Source organism: Magallana gigas, chromosome 9, assembly GCF_963853765.1.
Source record: "Magallana gigas chromosome 9, xbMagGiga1.1, whole genome shotgun sequence".
NCBI classification, from domain to species: Eukaryota; Metazoa; Mollusca; class Bivalvia; order Ostreida; family Ostreidae; genus Magallana; species Magallana gigas.
Genome location: NC_088861.1, coordinates 25,280,295 through 25,307,396, shown reverse-complemented (window position 1 = coordinate 25,307,396; position 27,102 = coordinate 25,280,295). Strand labels below are relative to the sequence as shown.

Here is a 27,102-nt window from a genome sequence, read left to right as displayed (position 1 = left end):
ACTTTCATTCATGTTTACGATTAACTGGCATAATGATTCAGAGAAAGTTATATAGTAACATTACATAAATAGTGCTTATATAACTACAATTTGTAGTGTACTAGTCAATAATTATTTATTTAGAAATTTAACTTTGGGCAATACAGCCCATTAGCTTACAATAATTCACATATTACAATATAATGTAAACATCAGACTCTTTGGAGTCTAAAATTGGGGATGAAACCCCTGATCAAGTACCTGTTTGGGAGGGTAACTGTTGAAATTGACACCCCGAGAAAACCATTGTCAACCGACGCGAATGGTTTTCTAGGGGTGTCAATTTAAACTGTTATCCTTCCAAACAGACACTATTTACTTTATTATTATACTAAATGTCTTAATTTTAGAGAAATAATTACTGCTTTTATATAGAAATGACGTAAATTCTACGGCCAACCGTACCCGCATATTTTACGCGCCAATAACAATTAGTTTTGTTATACTTTCATGTTAAATACTGAAATCTGATTGGTTAAGACGCAGTTCATAATACTTTCTATTACCCTCAGCGTTAGCAACGCACTTAGCAACGGGTAACATTTAAAATTGTTACATGCCCGAAAATTATGCGCGTACGGTTCGCTGTAGAATTCACGTTATTCCTATATAAAAGCAGTAAAATTTTCTTAAAAATTAAGACATTCAGTATAACAAAATAAATAGTGCTTGATTGGGAGGATAACAGTTGAAATTGACACCCCTCGAAAACCATTGTCAACCTCCGCTTCGCGTCGGTTGACAATGGTTTTCTCGGGGTGTCAATTTCAACTGTTATCCTCCCAAACAGGCACTACTTATATATTGTTACCCGTTGCCGAGTGTGTTGCTAACGCTGAGGGTAATAGAACGGATTATCAACTGCGTATAAACCAATCAGATTTCAGTATTAAACATGAAAGTATCATAATATTTTTTGTCTTTTTTACAGACATTGTAACCATGCCGCTGATGCTGGTTATGTATTTTTTTGTTGCAGAGCGAGGTACATATACTACCTTCATATGGGCATGAAACAACAAAGAAAGCGTTTTGTTGCTTATATATATTGTCCCAGTTTTCCCATTTAAATCGTGTGCGATGGACTTTATTCATTTATTGATTTTTTAAATAAATTCACATGCATACCTTTCGTCAAAGAACAGTTAAAATCGATAAAAAGAAAAAAGTTTTAAGATTTCTTTTTACACATGTCGATTTTTATCACCTGCTAAGATGATACGAATAAAATAAATCTCGTAAGGAGATTAATATTACAATAGTCTTAAATATTTAACCCCCCCCTTTTTTTTTTAATACAAACTGCCAATAAGTAATTTATTATGATAGTGACATTTGCATATTATGTACAATTGTAATTATGTCTCTTAAGATAAAGATAATTAAACAACTGTTCATTAATCTTAAACACCGGCCCATTGAACCTATATATGTTACATTAACGATTATTAATAGTTTTTCAAGGTTTAAGCAAGTGTGTAAATTGTATTTATATAACTTTGTATAAAGATATTAATCAGCAGCTGATTAATTAACACGGAAGAACAAGAAATGTCTGTAATGTCGAAACCCATCGTGATAATGTAAGATACAGCATCAACGACACTATTGTTTATATTTATTAACACATAACAAGTTAATTTTCATGTAAGATATTATATCAATTGTATAAAAAATTACAAAAATAATGAACATTCTCTCATTTTTTACAGTCACTCAGTTTGATGAAAAAAATAACATAATATAACACAGTATGGTAACATCTGATAGATACATGACGCAGTTTGTTGATCTACGATATTTGAATACCATCAACAGATCAGTTTATTCACATTCAAAACAAGTTTTCTTACATGGCACTTTGTAGATAATTATGTAAAGTTCACGGTTTTTCTACATGTAATACTCGATTTTCTTTATTTTACCTGTGTCTCTCTCTCCAACAAAGAGGTTGTTTCTGGTGTCTACACATAAACCATATGGAAACTAAATATGACTGTTGTCAATGCAGAAGAGAAAATTTCCGTCCTGATCCAGGATGTGAATCCGGTGGTTGTTATGGTCTGCTGTCAGAATCCGACTTAGGCTGTCTGTAGTGATGCCGACTGGTCTAAACGGTTTCTTGGTAGTAGAAGGTGAACCGGTGTATGTAAACCGGAGTTTCCCGGCCTGATTGACCACCACTACTGCACCGGCTCTATTATCAGCTACACAGATATCTAGGTTCTTGTTCTCAATAATGTATTTATGGTAAATAGTTTCATCAGAGGAATAGAGAGGCTGTCCTGTGCTATTGTATTGAATCGTTTGTTTCTCTGTGGAGCCAGAGTAGCGCACAACTTTTGCTTGTTTTATATTAAGCATGACAATCAGGAGGTCACCAGAGGAGGAATTACAAACAAAGCAAGGTCTCCATCCCTGAAGTTTGATCACTGTCTGTATCTGTGTATTCCTCACTATGTTAACAGTTCTATCTTTGGGATCAGTATAAACAAGATCACCACTTAATGTCACTGCTATGTCTCCTGGCATGTTCCCTGACTTGGTTTGAATTGACTTCACTAGTTTACCGTGGAGGTTGTAGAGTCTCATCGTGTTGTCACGGCAGTCCCCACCACACGTCCATACTTCATCATCACTAAGACAGGACAAACTGCGTAACTTATTAGATTCTCCATACTCGGTGTTTATATCTGAGATGATCTGTGAAACATCAATCAGCGGTCTGTCCGGGGAAAAGGACTCAGCACCAGGATAATCCATTGTGTAACCATGTTCTTCTGTTTTAATAGAAAACACTGACAGAGAACCAATCTGTTCTTTGCCAATCTTCTTAGGGATGAATCTTGGCAAAAAAACTGAGATTTTTTGAGGCAATATTTTGAATTCAGCATTCCTGGATTTGTAGGCAGAAACAAGGTTGATATCATGTGAGTTCAGTAATTTCTGTAGATCAGCGATGCTCTGTGAGATTTCAGAAATACTTTGTTTGATTTCATTTTCCTGCTTATTTAGGACAACCAGGTATTTGCATTCTAATTTATTAACGTCGGATTTCAGTTCTTGAATGGCAATGTCTATGTCTCTGTGCAAATCTTTTCCATGTTTGTCTAGAGCTGTTGTCAGTTTCTGTGAGTTTTTTTGCAGACCATCTTTCTGAACTTTGATATTAGATGCAATTTCTTGATATTTAGGATAAGTGTTTTTTTCTAATTCCTGTAAATCTTTATGTAGAGCTGCTTTTTTAGTATCTAATATTTTTAATGTGCCAACTTGCTTATGTCCTAGATGTTCATTTGAGGAGACACACTCCACACAAATAGGAATGTTACATTCTTCACAATGAAGGTCACATAATTGTGTGGAATGTTTTAAACATTTAGGAGTAAGCCCCCGCTTCTTGAATGGCACCATTTTGTGTTCTTTGGATTCATCAGAGAGATGTTCCCCAACACAGACTTTACACAGATATAAATGACAAATGTCACAGTACATGGGAGGGATTGGGGTCTCACAGAGATGACACCGTAACACATCCTGAAGGCTGTAATCAGGGTTCATGGTCAGACACCTTTATGGGTCTTAAATGATTTCTGAAAGAAAAAAAAATTATAACTATAGCTGACATTGTTATTACTGTTGTGAAGGTGAATATATATATATATATATATATATATATATATATATATATATATATATATATATATATATATATATATATATATATATCACAACTTAACTTTGTTTTCAATAGATACAAAAATATGTTGTGTATTAATGTAATCCCGAACCCGATTGTCATATATCCTACATTCCCTTCCATCATTTTAGAATGGACTAGTAAAACTTTAAAATAATTTTCATTTCTAATAAAGAAAGTACATTCTAAATCAGCTGTTTACAATCAAACAGTTTAACTGCATTTACAGCATTCTTAAAGTGTGTCAGTGTGATGTTTAAATATGATGTTTAAATATGTTATGATTTTCATATACACAAAGATTAAATGAAAACTGATAACACTGTTATTAAGAGGCATAAAATTATTGACATAAATAAAATCCAAAACATAGATTTAAAAGAAATGAACAGTGATTTAAAAAAGCAGTTCACGATAATTCAAAACCATTGTGTCAAGACTGCATCATTCAAGTTTATGATCATGTGTTATATTTGCATCTTTCTTGTTTTATTATATAATTTTATTAATGTTTTTTTCAAACTTGACTACATGTACTTAGATATTTATGTTGAAACATAACTTGATTTAAGTTTTTATGATTTACTATTTATTTTTATTTTTTTGTTCTTCATTCAAACTTATCCTGATGATTTTGTTAGATTTTGATAATTGAATCTGGTATGTGGTTGTGGCCTTGCTTCATTGAGTCGAGCTGACGTATAGGGCTTATTTCCTCTGATCTTTTTCTTTGTAATATTTCTCTTAGCAAGCATTTTGTCTCTTTGTTGTTATTTTCCAGAGCTGTTATTCTGGTTTCTAAAGATGTAGTTGTTGCTGCTGGAGTTTTAATGATATTCCATATAAAATCTCATATAAAACATACTAGTAGATTATATATTAGGGCCGCAACCCAATTACAGACTATAATTTGAACAAATTAGAATTTACACTACCCCAGGAAAATTCCACAAATGTATAAGTTTTTCAGACCAAGTGGTTACTTATATTTTTTAATGTAAAATTCCCTGTTGTGGTCCCATCCTTCCCCTGTGTACCATGGTCGGCACAATTATATAATTTGATAACATTTTCCTATGCATATAAATGTAAAAATTTGATTCCATATTGTGTCCCTTATATATCCACAAGAAGCCATGATTAAACAATTTATAATCTACTGTACCTAAGTAAGCTTCCAAATTAGTTCCAGCGTTTCTGGCCCAGTGGTTCTTAACAAAAATATTCTTTAGGGGTTCCACCCTTTTTTTTCCTTTTCTTCCTTACACCCCCCCCCCCCCCCTCCTTGGAAGGAGGGCCTTGTCTTCACAATTTTCTATCTCCTTTACCTTTAGCTGTTCTTGTTTTTGTTTTTTGTTTCGGTTTTTTTTTCCTGAAGTATATTGATTCGTAACAATATAATCTAATAAATGTACACCCCTTTTTTCTATTTTCTTTTTTTGTTCTTTTTCATTTCCTTCTCTCCCTTTTTCCCCTCTTTATCTACTGTCATTATTTATTTGTTTTGCATGAAAAACACCTTTTCACACTGTATGGATAACTGATTTTTTTCTAAATCAATGAGATATTACAATATGTTAATGTAAAATTTTAAAATGTATGAAATATGCCTGAAATATGTTTATACATTTGTGTGTGTGTGTGTGTGGGGGGGGGGGGGGGGGGGTTATATGTAAATAAAAATTAAAAATTAAAAACTTTAGTTACAAAAAGTCAAAAGTGAGAAAAGGTTACAGACGGACATGGAGACAGACGTACGGTCTACGGGTGAACAGTGAGCTATTTAGTATACTACATGAGGATGCATATACATATCAATTAATAAAACTTACAATGTTTCTAGTCATATACTGCATTTAAATTTTTTTTTAAATCGATTATTTTACCCCCTTATAATCTTGTGGAGACTGGACTTTGATCACGTGACTTTTTTAAAACCACATGACAGTTATTATAAAATACATAGTAAAATGTAATAAACATTGTGAATGTCAAGTTATTCTTAAACGTTTATATAATATATATATATATATATGTTAATGTCCTATTAAAAGTAAATAAGTTGAAAGAAATTTAACATTCTTTTTATTTTAGAAATGTAAAAGTACAAATCATAAGTGTTCAATATAATTGAATATATATTCTGCTTATTAATTTGTTTGTGTTAATAAATAAATATAAATATTGTTTTACTTTTTTGATGTTTCAAAACAAAAATTGTTTCTCAGAGTCATGATTTCAGAATAAGAGGTAGGGATGATTCCTATTATAGTATCTCCCTTAAATGTCAAAAAAGCTGCCACACGTTTTTTATATGTCATTAAGCATATGCTAAGGTTGATATTGGGTGATTAAAATCAAATTTTATTCATATTTAGAATCAAACATTTTTTCGTAAAATTATGTAGTTTCTATGTAGAAAAGGTCACTGTTCTAATTAATTTTAAAATTTGTTTTGAAATTTAATGAATACAACTTGCAAATAATTTCCGTCAAATAAAATAATTATTGCAAAAAATTGAATAGTAAAAATTAAAAATCATAAATCCAGAAAAGGGGGAATTTTTATCAAAATATCTCTCTTGCTAAGTATGAAACTAGTCACAGAAAAATATATATGTTGTAGAGGACATCTTAATGTTAATGTGTAAAAAAAAAAAAAAAGCAAAAAAAAAAAAAATCTTTGATAAATCTTCATAAGTAGCTTAAAAGGAGCATGATCACGATTTTAATCAAACTTTTTAAAATTTGTGTTGCTTACAAAGTTTTAATATGGCATTTCTTATAGTCATATAAAATTTTGAGTGTAAGTTGTCAAGTCATAAGCGTACATAGGATGTTAACAAAGCCCGGCTGATAATTTTGTTTACATTAAAAAAATTGAAAAGAAATTACAATGTTTAGACCTGAATGAATGTGGCCAAAACGAATAAGCATGAAAGAAAATCAGCTTTAAAAAGACATTTTTACAGGTATATTGAACAAATATAAACGAAAACATGGCACTACATATCAAAGAATTGCGAGCTCTGTATCTAATTAATAACTCGACGACTGGGGTGTTTCAATGCCCATTCTCGGTAATTTTTCCATGTGTATCTGCAATTAGAAACTTTCCAGGAAGAATACTTTTAGGTGTGCTAGGCATGATCTTGCCCCACCCTCTTTACACTTTTTAACATGATGAAAATAGGATTTTTTTCTGAGGGTGTTTACTTTTATACACAGAAAAACATATAAATTTTCCATATTTAATTTGTATTTATGTCTTCAAGAACAACTAAAAAATAAGCCCAGTGAATTTAAGGCATACAGCATTGGCACTGATCTACGTCATTTTACCGATAAAACAGTCTATAATTCCTGTGATAACGCCTGAGCGCAATTTGTTGTTAAGAATAAGAATTATTCCTAAATCTTGATCACTAATTATTCCTTAAAACCAAATTACAAACCTTTACAATCAATATGGCGATTCGGTTATTTGCTCTACCTGGTCTTGTTACCTGTACAGTCATCACGTGATTTACTGATTTATAGGTCTATTCCCATCTCCAAGTTTCCTGAATTCAGAAATGTTAAGATTGTAAACGTCGGGCACCTATTATTGAGCAATGGGTCCCATCCAAAATATTTACAACTCTGTAAACTAGTAGAATTAGATTCTCTCTGCCAGAATTAAATAATTTTTTTTAATGCTTGAATTCTCATAAAAATAATTATATTAAATGTACATCTATATAATATAAATATACGTTATGAAAGTTCGCCAGATAATTTTGTTTGCCAGGGTTCGTGGATATCCAAGTCGTTTATTTAGCTTTATGTTTTACTATGTAAATTATAGAAGTTTAAAAACAAGGACGCTCCCCCATTCTATATCTCCGTATGACCTTCTTACATGTAAGAATGTACTAAAGAAAATAAATAAACATCAGTTTATACCGAGCTCAAATTTTATAAAATAAAAGGTATACTTCTTGCTAGAAAATGATTATTATATTGATACATAATACTAATACTAATAAAATGTTTAAAATACACGACTTCATATAAAAAAATGAACAGTGAAAATTGTATGAAATTAGGTTTAAAAGTTTTGAATTTACTGGGTGGGTGTAAATACATAATTTACAACATGACGTAAGCACTTTGAATAGGAGTTCAGGATATAAAAAAATTAAATTCATATATTCAAAAGTAGTCCAAACCATTGTAAACATTTCAATTGCACTTAAAAAGAAGCATGGTCACGATTTTAGTCAAATTTTAAAAAAATTCATTTTTTATTGCTTACGATGTTTAAGGTTTCTCCACCCTCGATGTTTTTATGGTTTAATCTGTGTAATTTTTGTTTAAATTTGATGATTAATTTGCAAACAATCAAATTGAAGTTAAATATTGGTATGTTGCAAATATGTTGTTCATGCTGTAGGAGCTAACACAGGTACACTATCAGGACAGTTATAGCAACGACTGCTCTTTTATCAAACATCACATTTATTTTAACTAATTTCGATATAATAAAGCAATTTTTAAAAGAAATTAATCGCAATCCTTTATTTTAAGTATTTTAACATTTTAAGGCCATTTAAAAATTGCCAGTATGAAAGCTATCACATTTACAGTGCATTTTGATACGATTTTTCAACCATGAATAAGTACAGTTTAGCAACATAAAACGTCTATAACTTTTAAAATAATGGTTCAAACTCACTGAAAATTGGTACATTTGTAATTCATGATATATCCTATCGAAATATGCAAAGAAATGTCAACCTTGCCTGGTAAAAAATTATGAATTGTGGTCTCCGTTTGCCTATATACGGTTTTATCAGTTTTTCATTGAATTCAGCGATTTCAACTCAAACTACTCTCTATGAATTGTTAAACATTGGTGTCATTTCACTTTACATAGCTTAAAATGTGTTAAACACAAGTATAAATCAAGAAATATTGGCAAAACTATGCACCACATAACACTATTATTATAACCGATAACGGTAAAATATTCCGGAATGCTCACAATGACGTCACACGACAATCGAAAGACCTTAAATAAGGCATTTCTATTTGGCAATAAAATTCGAGTATAAGGTGTCAAGTCATAAGCGTACAAAGGATGTAAACAAAGCCCGGCTCATAATTTTGTTTACATTTAAAAAAAAAATGAAAAGAAATTACCATGTTTAGACCTGAATGAATGTGGCCAACAATGGAGCCTATTCATCTATGGTCAAAACGAAATAGCATGAAAGAAAATCAGCTTTACAAAGAAAGTTTTACAGGTATATTGAACAAACATAAACGAAAACATGGCACTAGTCTTGTTTACATAACAAAGAATTGCGAGCTCTGTATCTAATCAATGCCCATTCTCGGTGATTTTTGGGAGTTGATTTTAATCAACTCTCCTATGCAGTTAGTCTGACAAACCGAAAGTGAAACAGTGTTTGGACCTCAGCACAAATCAAGACTTAGTTCTTGAAAATAATTGATAAATTCGATGTAATGTATGCTAAAGCATTGTTCTTCAAGGAAACTTATTATAAATACCTTGAAAATAGTCAGATTTTAAATGGTACGAACAATTTAAATGTTTTTTGTAGTCGTATGTATTCCTACACCAGAGTTCTATAAAGCCTCGTTCAACTCGACGCTCGGCTGTCTCCGTAAATCCTTGTCGGAGATTTACGGTGTCAGCCGAGCGTTTGGTTGAACAACTTGAAGACTAGAGTTCAATATTGCTTGGATCCATACAATTTTCAAGAAATATTTCTCTTACTGATACATTGTTTGATTGCATTAATTTTATTAAATTATTTAACATGATTCATATGGGAATTTTTCGACATTCTTGTCGAAAAAGTCCAAAAATTCATATTGTAGAAATGTGCGTAATTTAAATTAGAAACTATATGTACTTGTTATGCAAAATAACATATCATTGATTTTAAAATAAATAAACATCGACAAAATCAACTCCCGTCAGTTCTTCAGTACTTTGATTCCATGTGTATCTGCAATTAGAAACTTTCCAGGAAGAATCTGCGAATACTTTTAGGTGTGCTAGTCATGATCTTGCCCCACCCTTTAAACTCTTTTTAACATGATAAAATTAGGTTTTTTTCAGAAACACGTATATAAATTTACCATATTTAATTTGTATTTATGTCTTCAAGAACAAATAAAAAATAACTGTTTCAGCTGTGTACTACTTTTCGACAACCAAGTCCAGTGTACAGGTCTAGGCAGGCCCCGTGAATTTAAGGCATACAGCACTGGCACTGATCTATGTTATTTTACCGATAAAATAGTCTATTCCTTTAATAACGCCTGAGCGCAATTAGTTGTTAAGAATTATTCCTAGATTTTAAACATCAATTATTCCTAAAAACCAAATTACAAACCTTTACAATCAATATGGCGATTCGGTTATTTGCTATTCCTGGTCTTGTTACCTGTACAGTCATCACGTGATTTACTGATTTATAGGTCTATTCCCATCTCCAAGTTTCCTAAATTCAGAAATGTTAAGATTGTAAACGTCGGGCACGTGTTATCGAGCAATGGGTCCCATCTAAAATATTGACAACTCTGTAAACTAGTAGAATTAGATTCTCTCTGCCAGAATTAATTAAAAAAAATTTTTGCTTGAATTCTCATAAAAATAATTATATTAAATGTACATCTATATAATATAAATATACGTTATGAAAGTTCGCCAGATAATTTTGTTTGCCAGGGGTCGTGGGTATCCAAGGCATTTGTTTTGCTTTATCTTTTATTATGTGAATTATACCGCTGTATGTCTCGACCTATCAACAAACGGGACGTGTAGATTTCAGGCTGGCTGTATCTATAGAGCTATGAATTAACTAAAAGTTTCCGTAAGAAAAAGGGGGAATAATACTTAGTAGATGTAAATATATGAGGCTGAAGACAACTAACTTTTTTTTTTTGGAAAGAATACTTTTTTTCCTTATGCAATTACTTTTGTTTGGAAATTTTGAAATAAAAATCTTTTCTTTTTTTTACATTTTCCTTTGAAAATTCTGCGTACTGTCAGAAATGTTTAATCTTCTCAAATGGAAATATTTATTAATAACTGTTTACAAGAGATTCAAATTTTGAGGCTGTAGGGAAACCCACTAACATGTGACAAAAGCGCTCAAGCAAAGGTGTTTTCGGAATCTAAAGCAACGATACTTCTCGTGACCTCAATATAGTGTACCAATTTTTCGTTTATGTCAACAACAAAAAAAGAGTCCATATTAAATACTGAGCTGACAAAACGTCATGTAAACCTGGGCTGCATTTTACTAAAGAACTTACGACAAAGTCGTAAATATTTACAGTCTCGTAAAATGATCTTTAGAGAACAAAATTGACATAAAACCATTTGTTTACAAATATTTCAATTCCCATAATTATATTTTCCAGTCATAAGAATAAATCATTGGTTAGTTGGTGATTAATTAGCATTCATTAATTTGATCTTAAGTCGTAAGTTCTTTTGAAAAACGCAGCCCTGACTTCTAAAGTTGTTTGATCCTTAACGAAACAGGAGATGCTGGTTGTAACTGGCACGTTATAAAGGGAGATAAATCCAAATGTTCAGCTTCTAAACATTTTGGAATTTTGTTTTTTGATACATACTGTTTATATATCTTATTTCCTAAACATGCATCTACATTGAAAAACTCAAACAAATGAAAATTCTAAATTTGTATTTCCAAATGAAGAGAAATTCTGTAGTATTTTCCATGAAAGGAAGGAACTTCTTCTATTTACATGTATAGGTACCTTTGGTAATTCCCAGTACCAGTATTTCAAGGCCAACCCTGTATGATTCAGAATCACTGAAATACTCATCTTCACAATAACATGTAGATTGAAAGAGAAGATGTTCAAGTTTTAGTACTGTTTATCAACTGTGAAACCATTCAAAGCAGTAAAAATACTGAACATAGCTTCAGTTTTTTATCACAAAAATCAAATACTATATACAATATAGCCAGCACAATTCAGTCAAATTGTTCTGTGTATTAGCACAATTGCATTTAAATTATCTTTTTGATCTGGCAGGTGTTTTGCCAGATTTCACTTTGACCTTTGACTTTGCTTTAGGCAGGTCTGAATTCAAAGGTGTGGCTTTGGATATGGGTCTTCGCTTGGAAGAGGTGGAAGCTTTTGCCTCCGTCTTTCTTTTTCTGGTGGACACATTTCCTTTGTTGATGGATTTTGGTGCAGTTGAAGCCTGAGGGATGGGTGGAAGATCATCCAGTACTGGCATGTTCATTATGAAGTTGTCTTCATCTCCATCATGTTTATCTTCATCATTTTCATCATTATTGACAGAACCTTCCACATCTTTTTCGTCTGTAAAGATTAAGACAAAATTCATTTCGATCACATTCATTTTTACATTCAGAAAGGTCTGTTTAGACACTAAAACTGAAATACAATGAAAATAGCTTGCCTTGAAGGTACAAGGTAATACCCTTACTACCGTAGTTCTAAATTTATAATCTACTTGAAATACATGTACATTTATATTGAAAGGTTAACCTAATGTATAGGCAATGGCATCTACATGCAAATCAAGCAAATTTTTTGGAAGAGGAGGGGGGGGGGGGGGGTTGTTTCTAATGGAAAAAATTTTATTTTGTTTGTAAGGGCCTGAGGTTGGGTGTGTTGGTTCCGACTTTTTTGGTAGTTTTTGTTATGTGAATTTAATGAGTTTGAATTTTCAACGTTGGTCCAATCCCTGAATCAACAACACCCCTTCCAGGAGATATGAAGATATTCCTATTAATACATATTATGCTGTTAAGGTTGTTGAACAGTGTTCCCTTATTCCTCGCAGAAACATGCCACATTTGCATTAAAATTCTACAATTTGAAAGTTAAAAGCTCTCACTTTTCTTATTCATTGTCTTTACATATGAATAATACATGTATAATAAAACTGCAGGATTCCATACAAATGTGTGTCTTTTTTCATATCCCAAGAAGTTAAATAGTTAAATCAAAATAAAAGTTGAAATTAACCCTACAAGACTTGATTGATTCCATTTGTCCTGTTAAAACAGATTTTAACATGCTTAATTTGATATTTTGAGATTTTGTTTTACTGTGTAACTGAGTTTAACAGTACATGTATTATCACATTAAACAAAATGCAGAAACGTCATTGAATTACCTTAATTAAGAGGGCTTGATGGTCGTGGCCAACATTTAATAGACTGTATTGATTTACTTTCAATTAGAAGAAGAGCTATATATTACAATAACTGTATGGCAAACTACCCGAATTTAAAAGGTTAAAATATATGGATTTTTTCTTTACTGTCTTAATAATAGTTTATAGTTAAAAATCATTTCTTAGAATTCTAGGTAGATGATTAATTTGTTGACCATCCAGCCTCCTGAAAGTCAAGATCAAGTACCGGTAGATACCTAATTAAACGCGAGGAATTAATTTCCGCGTAAAATCGCGAGCACCCTTCGCAGATTTAAAAATCTCGTCATTAATTTCCTTAGAGTTGAGAACTATAAGAAATAAGGATAAAAGTTCTTTGTTCGCGATTTTATATTCTTGCGATTTGATACTAAGCAGCGAGATCGCGGAATTAAGTACTCGCGAAATATAAGGAATTTACAGTACCGGTACCTGGTAAATGATTCTTAAGTGTCATTTTGATGGTAGAACCATTATGATGTTAAAACGTTACCTTTCTTTGATATTTATTTCCTTTTTACATGAAGACCATAAGAGAATTTTACAGAAAATATAATATTTTCTTGATATTCCATTGGAAGACTTATAAAAAGTAATCTTGATACATATATGTTCAATTTTAGCCCACACTAATATCAACAGGTGTCCCATCCACCTTAAGCATACGCATGTACATGTAGGTTTGATATAGATTAATACAAAGATCGCGAAGAAGCCATGGCAAGCTTTTATCAGAATAATTTCCTTTAATAGGCTAATTAGCTTGTACCAAGTATTTTCATATTGTTTACAACACATTCTAATGTTTTATAAAAATATAAAAACAAAACATAATTTAACGATCTTCGATCCTCAGCCATGTCCAATAACTCTAAATTAACTGGATTTTTTTTCATTTGTACAATAAATCTGCCTTCAAGTTTTACATAAGAAATTATTGGTAATTATATTACTGGTACATGTAATATTGCCATCAGTTATTCGATGAATTGCTTGTCATAGTGCCAGTAAGTGGGTCCACGGAGATCTCCAGCATCTAAATATAGGTAGAGGGGTTCAAGCCACCAATGCACCAATACAACATTTACAAGTTAGGCCTAACAAAAAAATAGGTTTGTTTCCGCTTTCCCAACCGACCTTAACTTAAACACGCCGACCCCAAAATTTTTTTTTTGGTAAATTTCTGTTTTTATCCGTTTTTTGTTAAAATTTCCATTTTTATCCGATTTAAAAATTTATTGTGTCCTCTAATTCTAAGTCGTAAAAATGCTTATAGAACTTATTTAGATGTCATTAGTGTTGTGTAGATCTATGTTATTTACAAATGGCAGCACATGTCAGTTGAGCTCCAGAAATGTTCCCACCAGCCGGGGAAAAAGTTCATCAGATCATTTTCCTCTGGGCTACCCAGTTTAATAGATAAATGGTTTAATATGCACAACTGAACAGATAGAGAAGGGAAAAAAAAAAAAAAAAAGCCTACCTACCGACCTTAATTTATTTCAGCCTGAAAGCGGAAACAAACTTATTTTTTTGTTAGGCCTTACAACCTTTTTGAAAATTTCAAAATTTGATCCCAACTTGTATATATCTATTCCATAATACATATATCTGTTGTGGGCAAATTTGCAATAATATTGTAAAACGCAATGATACCATCAATAAATTTCTTTTTATGTTTAAAACAGGTTTCATTTATAAAGTTTGAAGAGAAATAACATTTTTCATGTTGTAAAAAACATTTTGTGGCTAAGGGTCGGAGAACCTTAAAATCATTTACATGTATATTTTATCTTTTCAATATATAGTAACAAAGTACTGGTATTTATTTTTCTCTTTTACCTTTTACATGTTTTATCTTGATGCTTGTCATGGATACTGGAACATGTGGAAGGGAGTAATTAGGTGCTTTCTGCCTTTTCCTTCTCTTTTGGGGACTTTCCCCTTCACTGGTATCTCCAAGAGTCTGTCTGTGTCGCCTAGATTTGCTACTCTTGGCCAACCTTTTAAACGCCTTATTCTTTACTGAGGCCTGCCTTGATGTCCCTTCACCCATACGCAAAAACACAGAATAATCCTCCTCCTCTAAATCGCCTTCCGACTCTTCTGTCTCTGCTGCGTTTTTCCTCACACGTTGGAGCGCTTTCCTCTTCTCTTGATAGTGAATGAGAGCTTTCGTAATACCAGGGACCAAATCTTGCTGAATCACGTCCAACGATTTAGCAGGCATATCCGTCTCCGTTTCACCCTGCGCGATGTTCTTCTTGTTTTCCAAGGCTACTTTCATGTGATGATAGTGCTGATGGACTGCGGCTAATTGTTCGAGTACGTCTGTCGAGAATAACTCGTATAACATGCTCTGCTCTTCTCTGAATTCCTCTCGCGTCGTGACATCTATCACCGTGTCACTCTTGTTCGGATACACGTAGGATTCCGTCGCACAATAATGAAAGGCTTCATGATACCTCAACTTATGAAATATGAACTCTACATCTAGATGCTCTTGTTGGTGCGCCTCGCTCTGGAATTCCAATATCTTGTTCCAGATATCTTGTGTCACGCGGATCTTTCTACGTTTCACAGTCGGCTGAGTGCAGTATATTCCATACAAAATGTACAGACCCCCCACCCGAATTTGGAAATTGTGTGGGGGTAAACAGAATTTCAAGGCAATCTTGAAACACTCGTCCACAAAGTCTTGTACTTCTCTATCATCCTGACGCCCCGCAAACAACAACGAAAACTTCATGTCCCTCCAAATGGCGGCAAATTCTTCGTATCTAACAGACTCCGTCTCCGTAAACTTTTGTAAGAGAGCTTCAAAGTCTGTTCGAACGCCATTTGTTGGGTTGTAAGGAGGAAAACGTTCTTGCTTCATCGCTCAAACCATGCAAACTGTAACTTTGTTTTCAACCCGCGTTTTCTCATGAGAAGCTACTTTCGCTTTAGCATGTAAAGTAACTCGAGCGTAATTGAATTCGTGTCTCTTTCGAACATGTATTTAATGGAATTCTCTTTTTTACACGATTAAAACTTCATTTACATAATGCGTGTATGACAAAACAAAATATTAAGTTTCTGACATCCTCAGAAATTGATACAATTTTGGCAGTTTAATTTTCAAGTTTTTTTTCATGTATACATTTGAAGTACAGCCGTGTATCCACGATACATGTGTATTATAAAATATGATAAAATACTAATAGCTATACAAATGTGTTATATTTATCTCATCCTTGCAATGTACATTTGAACATTGATAATATAATTACATGTATTATAGTAAAAGCACACACCAATAAAATCTGATAAAATAACCGATATGGAGTCACTAGCTTTTCTTGTTTGCTTTTTTGGTAGGGGGTAGTTGCTGGAGGGGGTTGCAAGGGGGGGGGAGGGCTTCTTTTTCATATTTGATACGCCACATTTACATGTTTTCAGTCCCTTAATCGAATACGGATATTATTTTTTTATTGCACAGGCATGACAACGTTAAGATAAATTTTAAGGGACCAGACCATATCATGTTTATTGTTCAGAAAGTTGCCTTTTCATAAAATTCAGTATAATCGCTAAAGTAATCGTTTTAATTAACTATTGAAAATATATATTCAAACATAGCCAAGAGTTTTAAGTTTTAGTGAAAAAAACCCTTCAAATTCAGCTTTTCATGGATTATATAGAGTTAACACTTCGGCAATGCAATCGCATGTCTACTGTAATATTAAAACGACGTTAACACGTTTTTTCTTCTTTTTTTCCTTTTTTTGCTTCTACAATTAAAGGATCTAATGGCTTTTCTGTAAACGAACTATAAAGTTGTGTAAACCAGGCAGAGTTAAAGTCAACTTGGTTTTGGATTTAAAATGTACACAAATTCAAAATTTTGCTTTACAAAATTATGTGTAGGCATTTGCCTTTTTGCCTTATAATGGACGCTACCCCACTGAAACTTGAAATGTGTGAAATGTTCCTTCATTGTTATAGCTGTAGGGTTTTTTTTGTTTTTTTTTTGGACCGGGAGCTACCGACCTGCAGCTACTTTATCGTGTGTATAAATTTTGAATCGTATTTTTATACGTGTGCATGTATAAAATATGTGACCTTTCATTTGCATGCAAAAATACTGAGATTTATTATAGGGAGGGGTTGATATAAGTTACAGGACTAGGGCCCACGTGCACTCTCATCATAATAGAACATAATAGCATACTAGATTACCAAATGTTCAAACAGATGAAGAGGCATTAGATCTATGTCATAAAATGCGAAAAGCAAGGTAAAGAATGAAATAAAAAGATAATGAGTTGAATGTGTCTTGTAAAAGAATGCAAACACCCCCCCTTTAAAAAAAAAATGAAATATGTTTACATGTGCTATTAAAAACAAGACAAGGATACCTTTTTATTATCGGTAAACGAAGAGGCGTTTAACATAATAGATACATAAATTAACGAACAGATGCATCTGTCATGACAGTTAAAGATTTGAATCAGTTTATGGAGAAAAAAAAACACCAGCGTGGTTAATAACAAACTCAATTTTTTTTTTTTAATTTAAAGACAGAAAAAAGGTGGACAGAGATAAAATAGTGCACGTCAAACTAGACCGGGCCCAATAATATTGTGCATGCATAACACCCGCGCGCACGTGCATGTCAAAATTGGTGCATTAGACTCGATCGTACGTGTAACAGAAGTCGTGGCAATAATTAATGGAGTCAAACTCACCTTCTTACTACTGTTTAAATGAATTTCTTTTGATTTTGCATGGCGATTGTAACATATTTCGTTAATTGCATGAACTTTTTTCTAGATATATAAAAGATTATCAAAAATCGAGAAATGTTATCTCGATTCTGATCTTGTCTCGGACTATCATATATTTTGTTACAAAGCATATTGCTTACCCCCCACCTTATCCAACCAATATATAAAGGTAAGCGCTTTTTAAAATTTATCAACTGAAATCATTTCATTTACAACATGTGCAATGTATGGATGATTTATACAAGTGGTATGAGAGTATGATTATTCATTTATGCATTGCTTCTATGATAGTAATTTAAATATATACATTTTTTTTTAATTTACAGATGAGTTTACTCCAATGCATCTGCTTCATGGCTGTTTTCTCGACATTAGGTAGATGTATTTTTTTTTACTTGAAGATAAAACTCTTTCTTTTTAATATGATTATATGTATAATACCACAGGTTCAAAGAATACAAATTCAACTTTTTAAAAAAATGTAATCTTTCTAATTTTAAAGCTGTTGTCAAAATGACGAGATCTAAAGTTAAAGGCTAAAATTGAATATTAAATGTGGTAAATATATGCTTTACCTAGTGTCATTTATAAAAATTCGATCTACTAAATTTTAATTACATGTAATTTATTTTCGTGGGTTGGTGGGGTAAATTAAGAATAAAAATTTATTTACTGAAAGTAATTTTTAATCTTATTTTATATATTTTGACACTTTATCTATTTGAGTTATGAAAATACTGAAAAGCAGAAGTTTTTGTCGACCACGACACTTCATTAATTTTGATACTCAGACCCAGACGGTGATCGATATTAATTGATACCACAACATCTGTTCACAAAGCATTTTTAAAGTGTTTTTTTTTTTTTTTTTTTACATGTAGTTTGTTAGAGATATTAATCACGACAGGGTTTTTTTTTTTAATTTCCTCAATAATTTATGTAATAGAGATAACATGCATTTGGTGACAGGTTTTTTTTTTTTTTTTTATCAAATTTCGTCAATAAAATTATTAATGTACAAGAGATACCATGGATTTGGTAAACGCGGGTTAATTAATTTTTTTTTTTTTCTGCAATGCTAAATAGCTAGCATACCCGCACTGAACACCAAACCAAAGAAATCATTTATTGTTTAATAGAAGACCCAGAGGAATATTACTCTTAACTTTGAGTGCGCTAATTAATGTATGTCTATAACACTACATTTATGGAATTTCAATTATATTAAACCTATCCTTCAATGGCGATTTCAGGCTATGTAATTGCGGGGAATATGGAAGCGGCCAGCTTTTGCTTTGACCTCCTCCTGAGATCAGACATTGGGTACGATCAGTTCTGTGAGAAACATGGCTACATTTGTGAGATTCTTTGTTGAGAACAAGCGCGGTAAGTCACTTAAATTTATTTAATAAGGTTATTGAATCTCTGATATTGAATCACGTGGGGTAGATGTACGTGTTGATAGTCTAAGAGAATATTGATGTACTTAATTATTTCTATATACTAGTATTTACATATACAGAGTAGATTCCCCTTATTTCTTACGGAAACTTAAAGTTAATTTTGTGGTTTCTTTTCTGATGTACATGAACAATAATGTAGTGAATTTTACTAAGTTTTTACAATCATTTTATTAATTTGTTAAAAGAAAAATGTAAATTTAAAAATAAAATGCGTTCTTTAAATGTATGAAGGTTTTCAACAATGAACGCAACCTTCATAACCCGAATGAATCACCGAAAAAGAATTATGCTGTTTTAAAATATTCATGTATGTATTACAAATGTAGTATGGTGGCAGATCTATGACCTCTACTTGCAAAATTAATTATGTCATCTTGAAAAATAATCATGTCAACATGTAAGGTTATTATGTTGCACGTGTTGACATACAATTTACGAATGAGATTTCTAAATTGAAAAAATTGTCTATCACCTCCAGTATATGACATAATACATACATGACGCAACATTATTACGTCATATCAGATTCTCTTTTTTTTTAAAGTTGGTAACTTGCATACTACAATAATTATCAGATATGTCGACATATAATTATCTTGCATGTAGACATGTCGTTAATTATCTTGTATGGTGAAATACAATTTATAGTATTTTTTTATTGAATTTTGACATAATCCAGCTTGCATATATGGGACATGAATGAGTCTTTCTTAAGATTTTGATTTTCTTTTCTTTCAGCTGGATCCCTTACTTCCAGTGCATATATCTTGTGAATAGAAATAACTATTCTTATTATAGGAAAATAAAAGAAAAGAAAAACCCAACAAAAATGAGTATTTAGAGTCTTTATTTCTTGGCAACGAAACCATATAAATACAGACATTTTCTCTCTCTCTCTCTCTCTCTCTCTCTCTCTCTCTCTCTCTCTCCACATTTTTTATGCTTAAAAGATAAGTTACTTTATAGGGTCAAGCAATTGTAAATGAGTCAAATTTAATCTAATCTCAATGATTTAATATCATAGTGTTCAGAATGTATATATAACTCCATAAAGAAATAACACATCCATTTGTGTAAAAAATATAATTACCCTGTTCTGCTTACAAAAACTAACATTAACACTATCATATTGTTCATCAGGGAAAAAACCATGCGCGGATCTAGAAGGGGGGGGGGGGTCGGAGGGGTTCCGACACCCCCTGAAAAATGAAAATTTATAAAGTTTACATTGTAAAATTATCGAAAATATGCCTCGGACACCCCCCCCCCCCGCGGCAAACACAATTATCCTTGCCCCCCCCCCCCCCCCCCCCCCCCCGGAAAAAATATTCTGGATCCGCGCATGAAAACGTCGCATATTTATTTTATTTTATAATACCATTTTAGGATCAGCATACAAAAAATATACATCACTGTACAGACGGATGTGCTTAAATAGCCTCATACAAAGCAAAAAATAAAGCAGGGCATAGTCACTATTTTGATCAAAATTCCGCTTTTATTGTTTACAACGCTTCAGTACGTAAAGTAATTGTATTTGTCGACCAAATTTAGAGTGTCAGCCGTAGAGTTATAAGCAAGATACAGAGCTCATAATTCTTTGTAACGTAAACAAAGCTCATGTCTTGTTTTTGTTTACATTTTGAATGTTGATAAGGAAATTCCAGGCTTAGACGTCTTTAACTGAATGTGACAAACGCCAAGAACTGTTTATTCATGTTCAAAACGAATTAGAAGATAGAAAAATCAGCTTGAAAAAGAATTTTTACTGGTATATTGAACCAAAAAAACCCCTGACCTAAGAGCCTTCAATTGTTTACCTAACAAAGAATTATAAGTTCTGTACCTTGTTTTTAACCTTGTTTATAACTCTACGAATGAATCTCAAATGTTGGTTAATCACATGAAATGCACTTCTAAAGCATTGTAAACAATAAAAATAGAAGAAAAAAAAATAAAATTTGACCAAAATCGTGACCATGCGCGTTACGATGGAAAGCGTTTAATGATTCAATTACGGTAATTAATTGCTTAATTTTAAATTGAAATAAAATCATTGAAAATAAAAAACAGAAAAAAGGGAGAAAAAACCTGAACAAAAACTCGTGTTTGTATAAAATGATTATATATCTATGTGGTTTCAGGAACATCTTCCGCTTCTTTACTTGTAATATTATTATTAAACAAATACTGACTATTGAAGTATAAAACCTGTTACACTTAAAATAAAGGATAGACATCCTGAATATACTGTTTGACTATATCCTGCCCCAAATGTATAGTATGACGGACAAAGACCATCATTTTCAGATCATTACAGCGGTATATTGTGTGTGTGTATTGCACTCATGTTGGTAATAAAAGTGAAAAAAATGACATGTATTTTATATTCTCTGGTGCTATTGGAGAAAAACTCAGATATCTTCTAAACACAAGTAACCCAGGTAGAACCACGTGTTACTCGTCCAGACTTTGCGAGAGCCACTTGACCAAAACAACTGAAGGTTCACTTCCGGAGAGAAAACCCGCCTTCCTTCATCGCAATAAACCCCGTAAATCACCTGCTGGTCAGAGTTCATCAACCTTCGCCTCAAGAAATAAACCACAGCGCGATGATACAGTCGTTCAAATTTTAGAAACACGTCTTTGGTTGCTACAAGCATACCCCCTCCTACCCACACGTAATTTTCTTTAAATATGGAATCGAAAGATACATTTTTGGTTAAAGATTGGTTTACTAGGTTTATAGACAGCCGTGTTTTGTCCACTTCCGGAGGTGGATTAATCCGGAAGTAATGATTTTCACCTTCACATGTGGCATCGCGAAAGTAGCCGACGTCTAGCCAAGCGTAAAACTCGGTATGGAAAATGTTCTGCTTTAAAGCATCTGCAAGGACAGCGTATTTGGCGTGTTGGCTGGCGGAATATTCCGGCATCACAGTATTTGGGTAATACTTAGGATAGTTCGGCTGCTGAAACACTGTCTGGATTTCCTTTAATATTTGGAATGGCCAAAATTTCTTTCGATCCGTTATTAGTATTATTTTGGTTTTGTTCCGGAATTTTTCTCGATATTTTTCCATGAGCAGTTTGAAATCCTTCGAATCAGTGTAAAAGATGAGGGGGTTGACGATGTTTCGGAACACCTCGGCCCATTGCTTATAATCCTTTGGAGAATACTCTGAGCTGGCCCCCTTCCGGAAGCGACCCAGGTCCCAGAATGCCGAGATGATCGTGACGTTGTCGTGCTTTGTTGTCGTTATCCATTCCTCTGGTAATTTCCGACTAGAGCGGAAATACAACACTTTATTGAATACCTTCAAATAACAAAATAAGGAAATATATATATATATATATATATATATATATATATATATATATATATATATATATATATATATATATATATATATATATATATATAGTAGACATGCATGCAGCAGTAACACTGAGCCTATAATAATAATCTCAAATTAGTTTTCATGTTAATTATAAATTTCCTTAACTATCATTGTGGTGTCAATGAGAAAAGAAAACAAAGATTAAGTTTCTCGCACCTTTTTTAGATTTCCTCTGATGCCACACTTGCTTCTGGTCAGCAACAACAGCAGTAAGATACAGACGCCACAACAAACTACACATACTAATCTCCACCGCGTCTTCCTGACAATTTTCCACATGGCAGCCTAATTAAAGAGTCAAATGTGAAACAAGAAATCATATTGACGCAAGTGTCACCAGGCAAAATGTATATTTTACATGTTGCAAACATTCTCTATAGTTTTAACTTGTTGGTAAATTAACGTTATTTACTCTTCTTAATTATCGTGAAATTCCTCCTGACTGTGATGTGATAAAATGTAAATTAATGTTTATCAAACGTCTTAACTGTAACAAAGGAATAGGACATCAAAGTAATGAAGTGTAGCTTTAGGAAATATACTTATTAGAAAGGCAGGATTGAAGGACAATGGCTTCAGCTAACAAATGTGTGTTTGACACTTATAGAGTTAATGCAATTACATAACAATTAGCGGATTAACGCAGGTGAATAAATGGGCGTTAACCTAGGCGATGGTCAGTTTAAGGATAAAGAAATATTCTCTGATTGGATGATTTATACATGTCAATTATTTAGAGGGTCATGCCAGTAAAATATTATTATATGTTTTATAGATGATAGCTAGCTAGTTGAAGAGAGTAGAGAGTAGAGAGTCAGAGTTCGATAGTTAGAGGTTAAGAGTCAAGGTACAAGTCGTCCGTCTAATCCGTTACGTTTTCCCTCACTGTCATATGTAGGTTAACATTAAGTTAGAATTATTTATAAGCGAGTTTCCCCTTTTTAATGTGTACGGAGTGGAGAGTAACTGTTTGTGTTATTGTGTTATTTACTGGAATAAATGTGGAAAATACAGCGAGTGTTGAGCTAATTCCCTAGTAATCGCCCGGTACGGAAAATACTCCATACGGTACAAAGCCGGCGGTCATACAAGCGTCAAATGGGCCGCAAAAAATATAATTGTTGTTATAGTCTGTCCCAAGTTATTGCTTCCATCGCTTTTTGATGATTTTTAATAAAATTACACATACCTGTGAAAGAAATACAGTTGAACTGTGAAAGAAATACAGTTGAAATCGTTAAAAGGGAATATATCCAAGATATCCTCATTGAACAATTATCCCTTTTCACTCAGAAAAATTCACAGGAACGAAAACAGATTCCTTACGGAGATTTATAATGGGGAATGTTTACATCTTTTCTCCATTCGGAATACACTCGGAATACGTCGCGCAAATTTTTAACGTTATCATCCGGGCTTTTTAATGGCTGTTGCAATGCAAAATCTCCGTAGACTTTCAATTTCGGGATGTGTATTGAAACCTGAAGCGGTAGAGAGGGCGTTTCAAAACAGATAATCTGGACATTTTTCATATTAGTGGACGAATATAGTTTGAGCACAAAGGTATTTACTATTATTGAAATATCAAGCAAAGAGTGGTGGAAGCAAAAACCCGGGACAGAGTATAGAATCATCATTGGTTGTTTACATCAAAAACACATCACAAAGAAGAAAAAAACGAGTTGGTTGTACTATATAATTTTTATGGTAAAATTTAAATAATATATTTTCAGTAACACTTTTTGAAGTTGACCATTTTACTACTTTTATTAAGAATCGAGTTCGTTACTGTAAGCATTTCTAAAGGTAATTGTATGATCATTGCCATAGTATGAAGTAATATCATTTATATAAAATTTCATGTCATTCGGGTCTATGTGCCGTATACCGATCCCGATACATTGTTTTGAAAAGAAAGAAAAAATCCGAAAGTTCCCGAATAAATTATAGTCTCGATGAAAACGCACCTAACACGACAGTCTATGACCTAATTTACATTTACGAGCAAAACAAAAAATATGTAATATTTTTTGAAAGGCATAAAACATATTTCTTCATGAAAATTTACTTTTAAATCATAAAAATAAGCATAGTATTAATTCTGTAAAAAAAAAGCTTTCCCGCAGAAACGCATTTACAATATATAAATGCATATCAATTAACGCCTCCTGGCGGCTCGTAATGAACTGCATGATAACATACACAGTTACACACACTCAACAAAACTTCTAAGTGTAAAAATAAATAAATAGATAAATAGAATAATTTTGAAATAAAATAATTGAAGTGAACTTTTTAGAATTTAATTCGTTACTGATATGTCTTCTCATAAATAGCACAAATGAAACAAAAAAACGATTGAAATCATTTACCCGTGATGAAACGTCAATACTAGTATTATACTATATTAATTAAATTAGTATGTTTCTGCGCGTGCTTAATATGATTGGCAATATTTTGTGATTGATTTGTCTTTAGTGATGATTAAAAAAACAAAACATGCACATCACAGCTAATATGGCCAAAACCATCACCGCGAACACAACCAGGGTCATTGAAATATTCACCACGTATAACACAAAATGCGGGGTGCATGCTAGGTTGTACACGGGGTGTAGGCTTCCGAAGCGAGAAAACGGTGTCGAAGGTACGATATTTGTCCAATTAATTAACGAAAGGACTTATTTTGCCAAAAAGAGTATGCTTACGTAAGAAAGCATGAATTACGGAATACATAGACACGTTTTATTCCATTGTACATGTTCTAGTTTTCTCAAATACCTCAACACAAATCCGACAGTCGGGGTGAGTTTGACCCTGCATGACGTACGTTAATGATCAAATATCTGGACAAAGGTTCCGTTTATCACCACTGTTTTGTTACTAACAATTACTTACCATCAGTGTTTGATTATTCATAAATTTGTTGTGAATAAAATCAATCGAATACAGAAATATTTGCGAAAAAATGATGTTGTACACGGGGTGTATACAACGTGTTGTACAAGGGGTGTTAATACAATCGTCATAATTGAACGCAGTTCTGGTTAAAAAACATAGATAAATACGTACATGTATTGCACTTGAAATTAGAAATGTAGGTTTACTCACATCGTTTCACGTATTACTTACTCTTCATATCATTCACTTATAATTTATGTCCATGGCCTGCGGCAATGTGGTACATTCATTAGTGATGATTGTCGAAGTGAAATGGCTAATCCTTATTCACATGGACCTGTAAGTAAAATCACCCAACCATATGTACATACATGTAGACTAGTACACAAGAACGCGTTTATATCGAGAAAGGTCCGCTTGGCGTTTCCTTTTAACGACTGCTGAAAGGACAGCTTGCAACTGTATTTTATTTTAATATTAATAAAATATTGCTATCATAATTTGCATATGGGATTAATCAAATAATAATTAAATTAATCAAATTTAAAACGAGGAAAGGAAGGTGGATAAGTGCATGTGGGAAGGGGGTGAAGGTCTTAACTTTGTGTATCTAGTAGCATAGTATTAGGGAGTAACAAATAAAGAAAAGGTAACACCCCCCCCCCCCAGGCTGACGCTCTGGAAAGCTGGAAAGCTGAAAAGTATATTTGTACAATTAACAAGAAGTACTTTAGTCTGTATTTGATTTTTGATAGCTAATTATAAATAAAATTGGGTGTGTAAGTTAAAAGCGCGATCATTTTCATTCTTGATGTTGACAGTTGAATTGGGGATATTGAATTAAAAGCTTAAGTGTCAGCTTGAAGCAGGGTACAGTCATAAGCCATGACCCCCGTCCCTACATTTGTACCCTCCCCATCCCCCCCCCCCCCCCCTCCAAACGCAACATACAACTGAGAGAGAGAGAGAGAGAGAGAGAGAGAGAGAGAGAGAGAGAGAGAGAGCATTAAAATAGCATTTACATGTACGTTAACTTTAGAAAATTCACAAAAATAACATACCTTTATAAGTGAATAGACATGTTAAAATTGGGTCTCCCTCTGTCACGCGGAAATCTTGGACTTGTTTGCGAATTACTAGTACCTCGCAAAGTCCGCACTAACGCTGACCACTTAGTAGATAAAGTTGTGACGATGTCCAGCGTTAGTCTGCAATGTAAACACCCGGCCCTCTATGTAGATAACAACGGTCGCTCTTCGTTACGTAATGATGGATTAAGTGTAAACCATAGTTTATTATGAAAACAACGTACAGGGTATCAAAGAGTCGGAAACAAGTAACCCCTTAATATATTAATCCGTTTCATCTGATAAAATTAACAAATTTTAAATCATTGATGTGCCCAGGTTGGAATGTCTTTGTAAGCGCGTTTAAGAAAAACTTAAAGGCTGAAGTAACAATGTGTATATCTAAAAAATGCGTTATTGAAAGAAAAGATGCAAGGTGAGTCAAATAGCAGAAAGGATGTAGGATGTGATAACGTGCTATGATTAAAAAAGATTTGATGCTGAAATGAATTTGCAAC

At 32.8% G+C, this 27,102-nt stretch overlaps 3 protein-coding genes and 1 long non-coding RNA gene across 6 annotated transcripts; 1 reads left to right on the top strand and 3 right to left on the bottom strand.

Annotated features, from left to right (window-relative positions):
• Positions 1-1,781: 1,781 nt before the first annotated feature.
• LOC117692069 (E3 ubiquitin-protein ligase TRIM71-like) lies at positions 1,782-7,304 on the bottom strand. Its single transcript, XM_066071926.1, has 2 exons — positions 7,195-7,304; positions 1,782-3,632 (listed from the first exon to the last, which is right to left on the bottom strand). The coding sequence occupies exon 2, from the start codon at positions 3,598-3,600 to the stop codon at positions 2,026-2,028; it is 1,575 nt and encodes a 524-aa protein (XP_065927998.1). The 5' UTR covers positions 3,601-3,632; positions 7,195-7,304; the 3' UTR covers positions 1,782-2,025.
• A 4,429-nt stretch (positions 7,305-11,733) lies between these two features.
• LOC105333984 (snRNA-activating protein complex subunit 1) lies at positions 11,734-15,946 on the bottom strand. Its single transcript, XM_011437235.4, has 2 exons — positions 14,826-15,946; positions 11,734-12,121 (listed from the first exon to the last, which is right to left on the bottom strand). The coding sequence occupies exons 1-2, from the start codon at positions 15,859-15,861 to the stop codon at positions 11,808-11,810; spliced, it is 1,350 nt and encodes a 449-aa protein (XP_011435537.3). The 5' UTR covers positions 15,862-15,946; the 3' UTR covers positions 11,734-11,807.
• Positions 15,947-17,788: 1,842 nt separating this feature from the next.
• On the top strand, positions 17,789-20,059 carry LOC105333985 (uncharacterized). 2 transcript variants are annotated; one of them, XR_010709260.1, is made up of 4 exons: positions 17,789-17,921; positions 18,079-18,127; positions 19,006-19,138; positions 19,447-19,465. It is a non-coding gene; the product is annotated as an uncharacterized lncRNA (long non-coding RNA). The 2 variants fall into 2 exon arrangements; XR_901053.4 differs by lacking the exon at positions 19,447-19,465 and adding an exon at positions 19,954-20,059 and having other exon boundaries at positions 17,791-17,921.
• Positions 20,060-20,705: 646 nt separating this feature from the next.
• Positions 20,706-26,850, bottom strand: LOC105333986 (uncharacterized). Of its 2 annotated transcripts, none has more exons than XM_011437238.4 (4): positions 26,579-26,850; positions 25,728-25,854; positions 22,773-22,901; positions 20,706-22,532 (listed from the first exon to the last, which is right to left on the bottom strand). In XM_011437238.4, exons 3-4 carry the CDS (start codon positions 22,893-22,895, stop codon positions 21,630-21,632), a joined length of 1,026 nt encoding a protein of 341 aa, XP_011435540.3. In that variant the 5' UTR covers positions 22,896-22,901; positions 25,728-25,854; positions 26,579-26,850; the 3' UTR covers positions 20,706-21,629. The 2 variants fall into 2 exon arrangements, with proteins under 2 accessions (XP_011435540.3, XP_011435539.3); XM_011437237.4 differs by having other exon boundaries at positions 25,749-25,854; positions 26,579-26,817.
• Between the last annotated feature and the right edge of the window lie 252 nt (positions 26,851-27,102).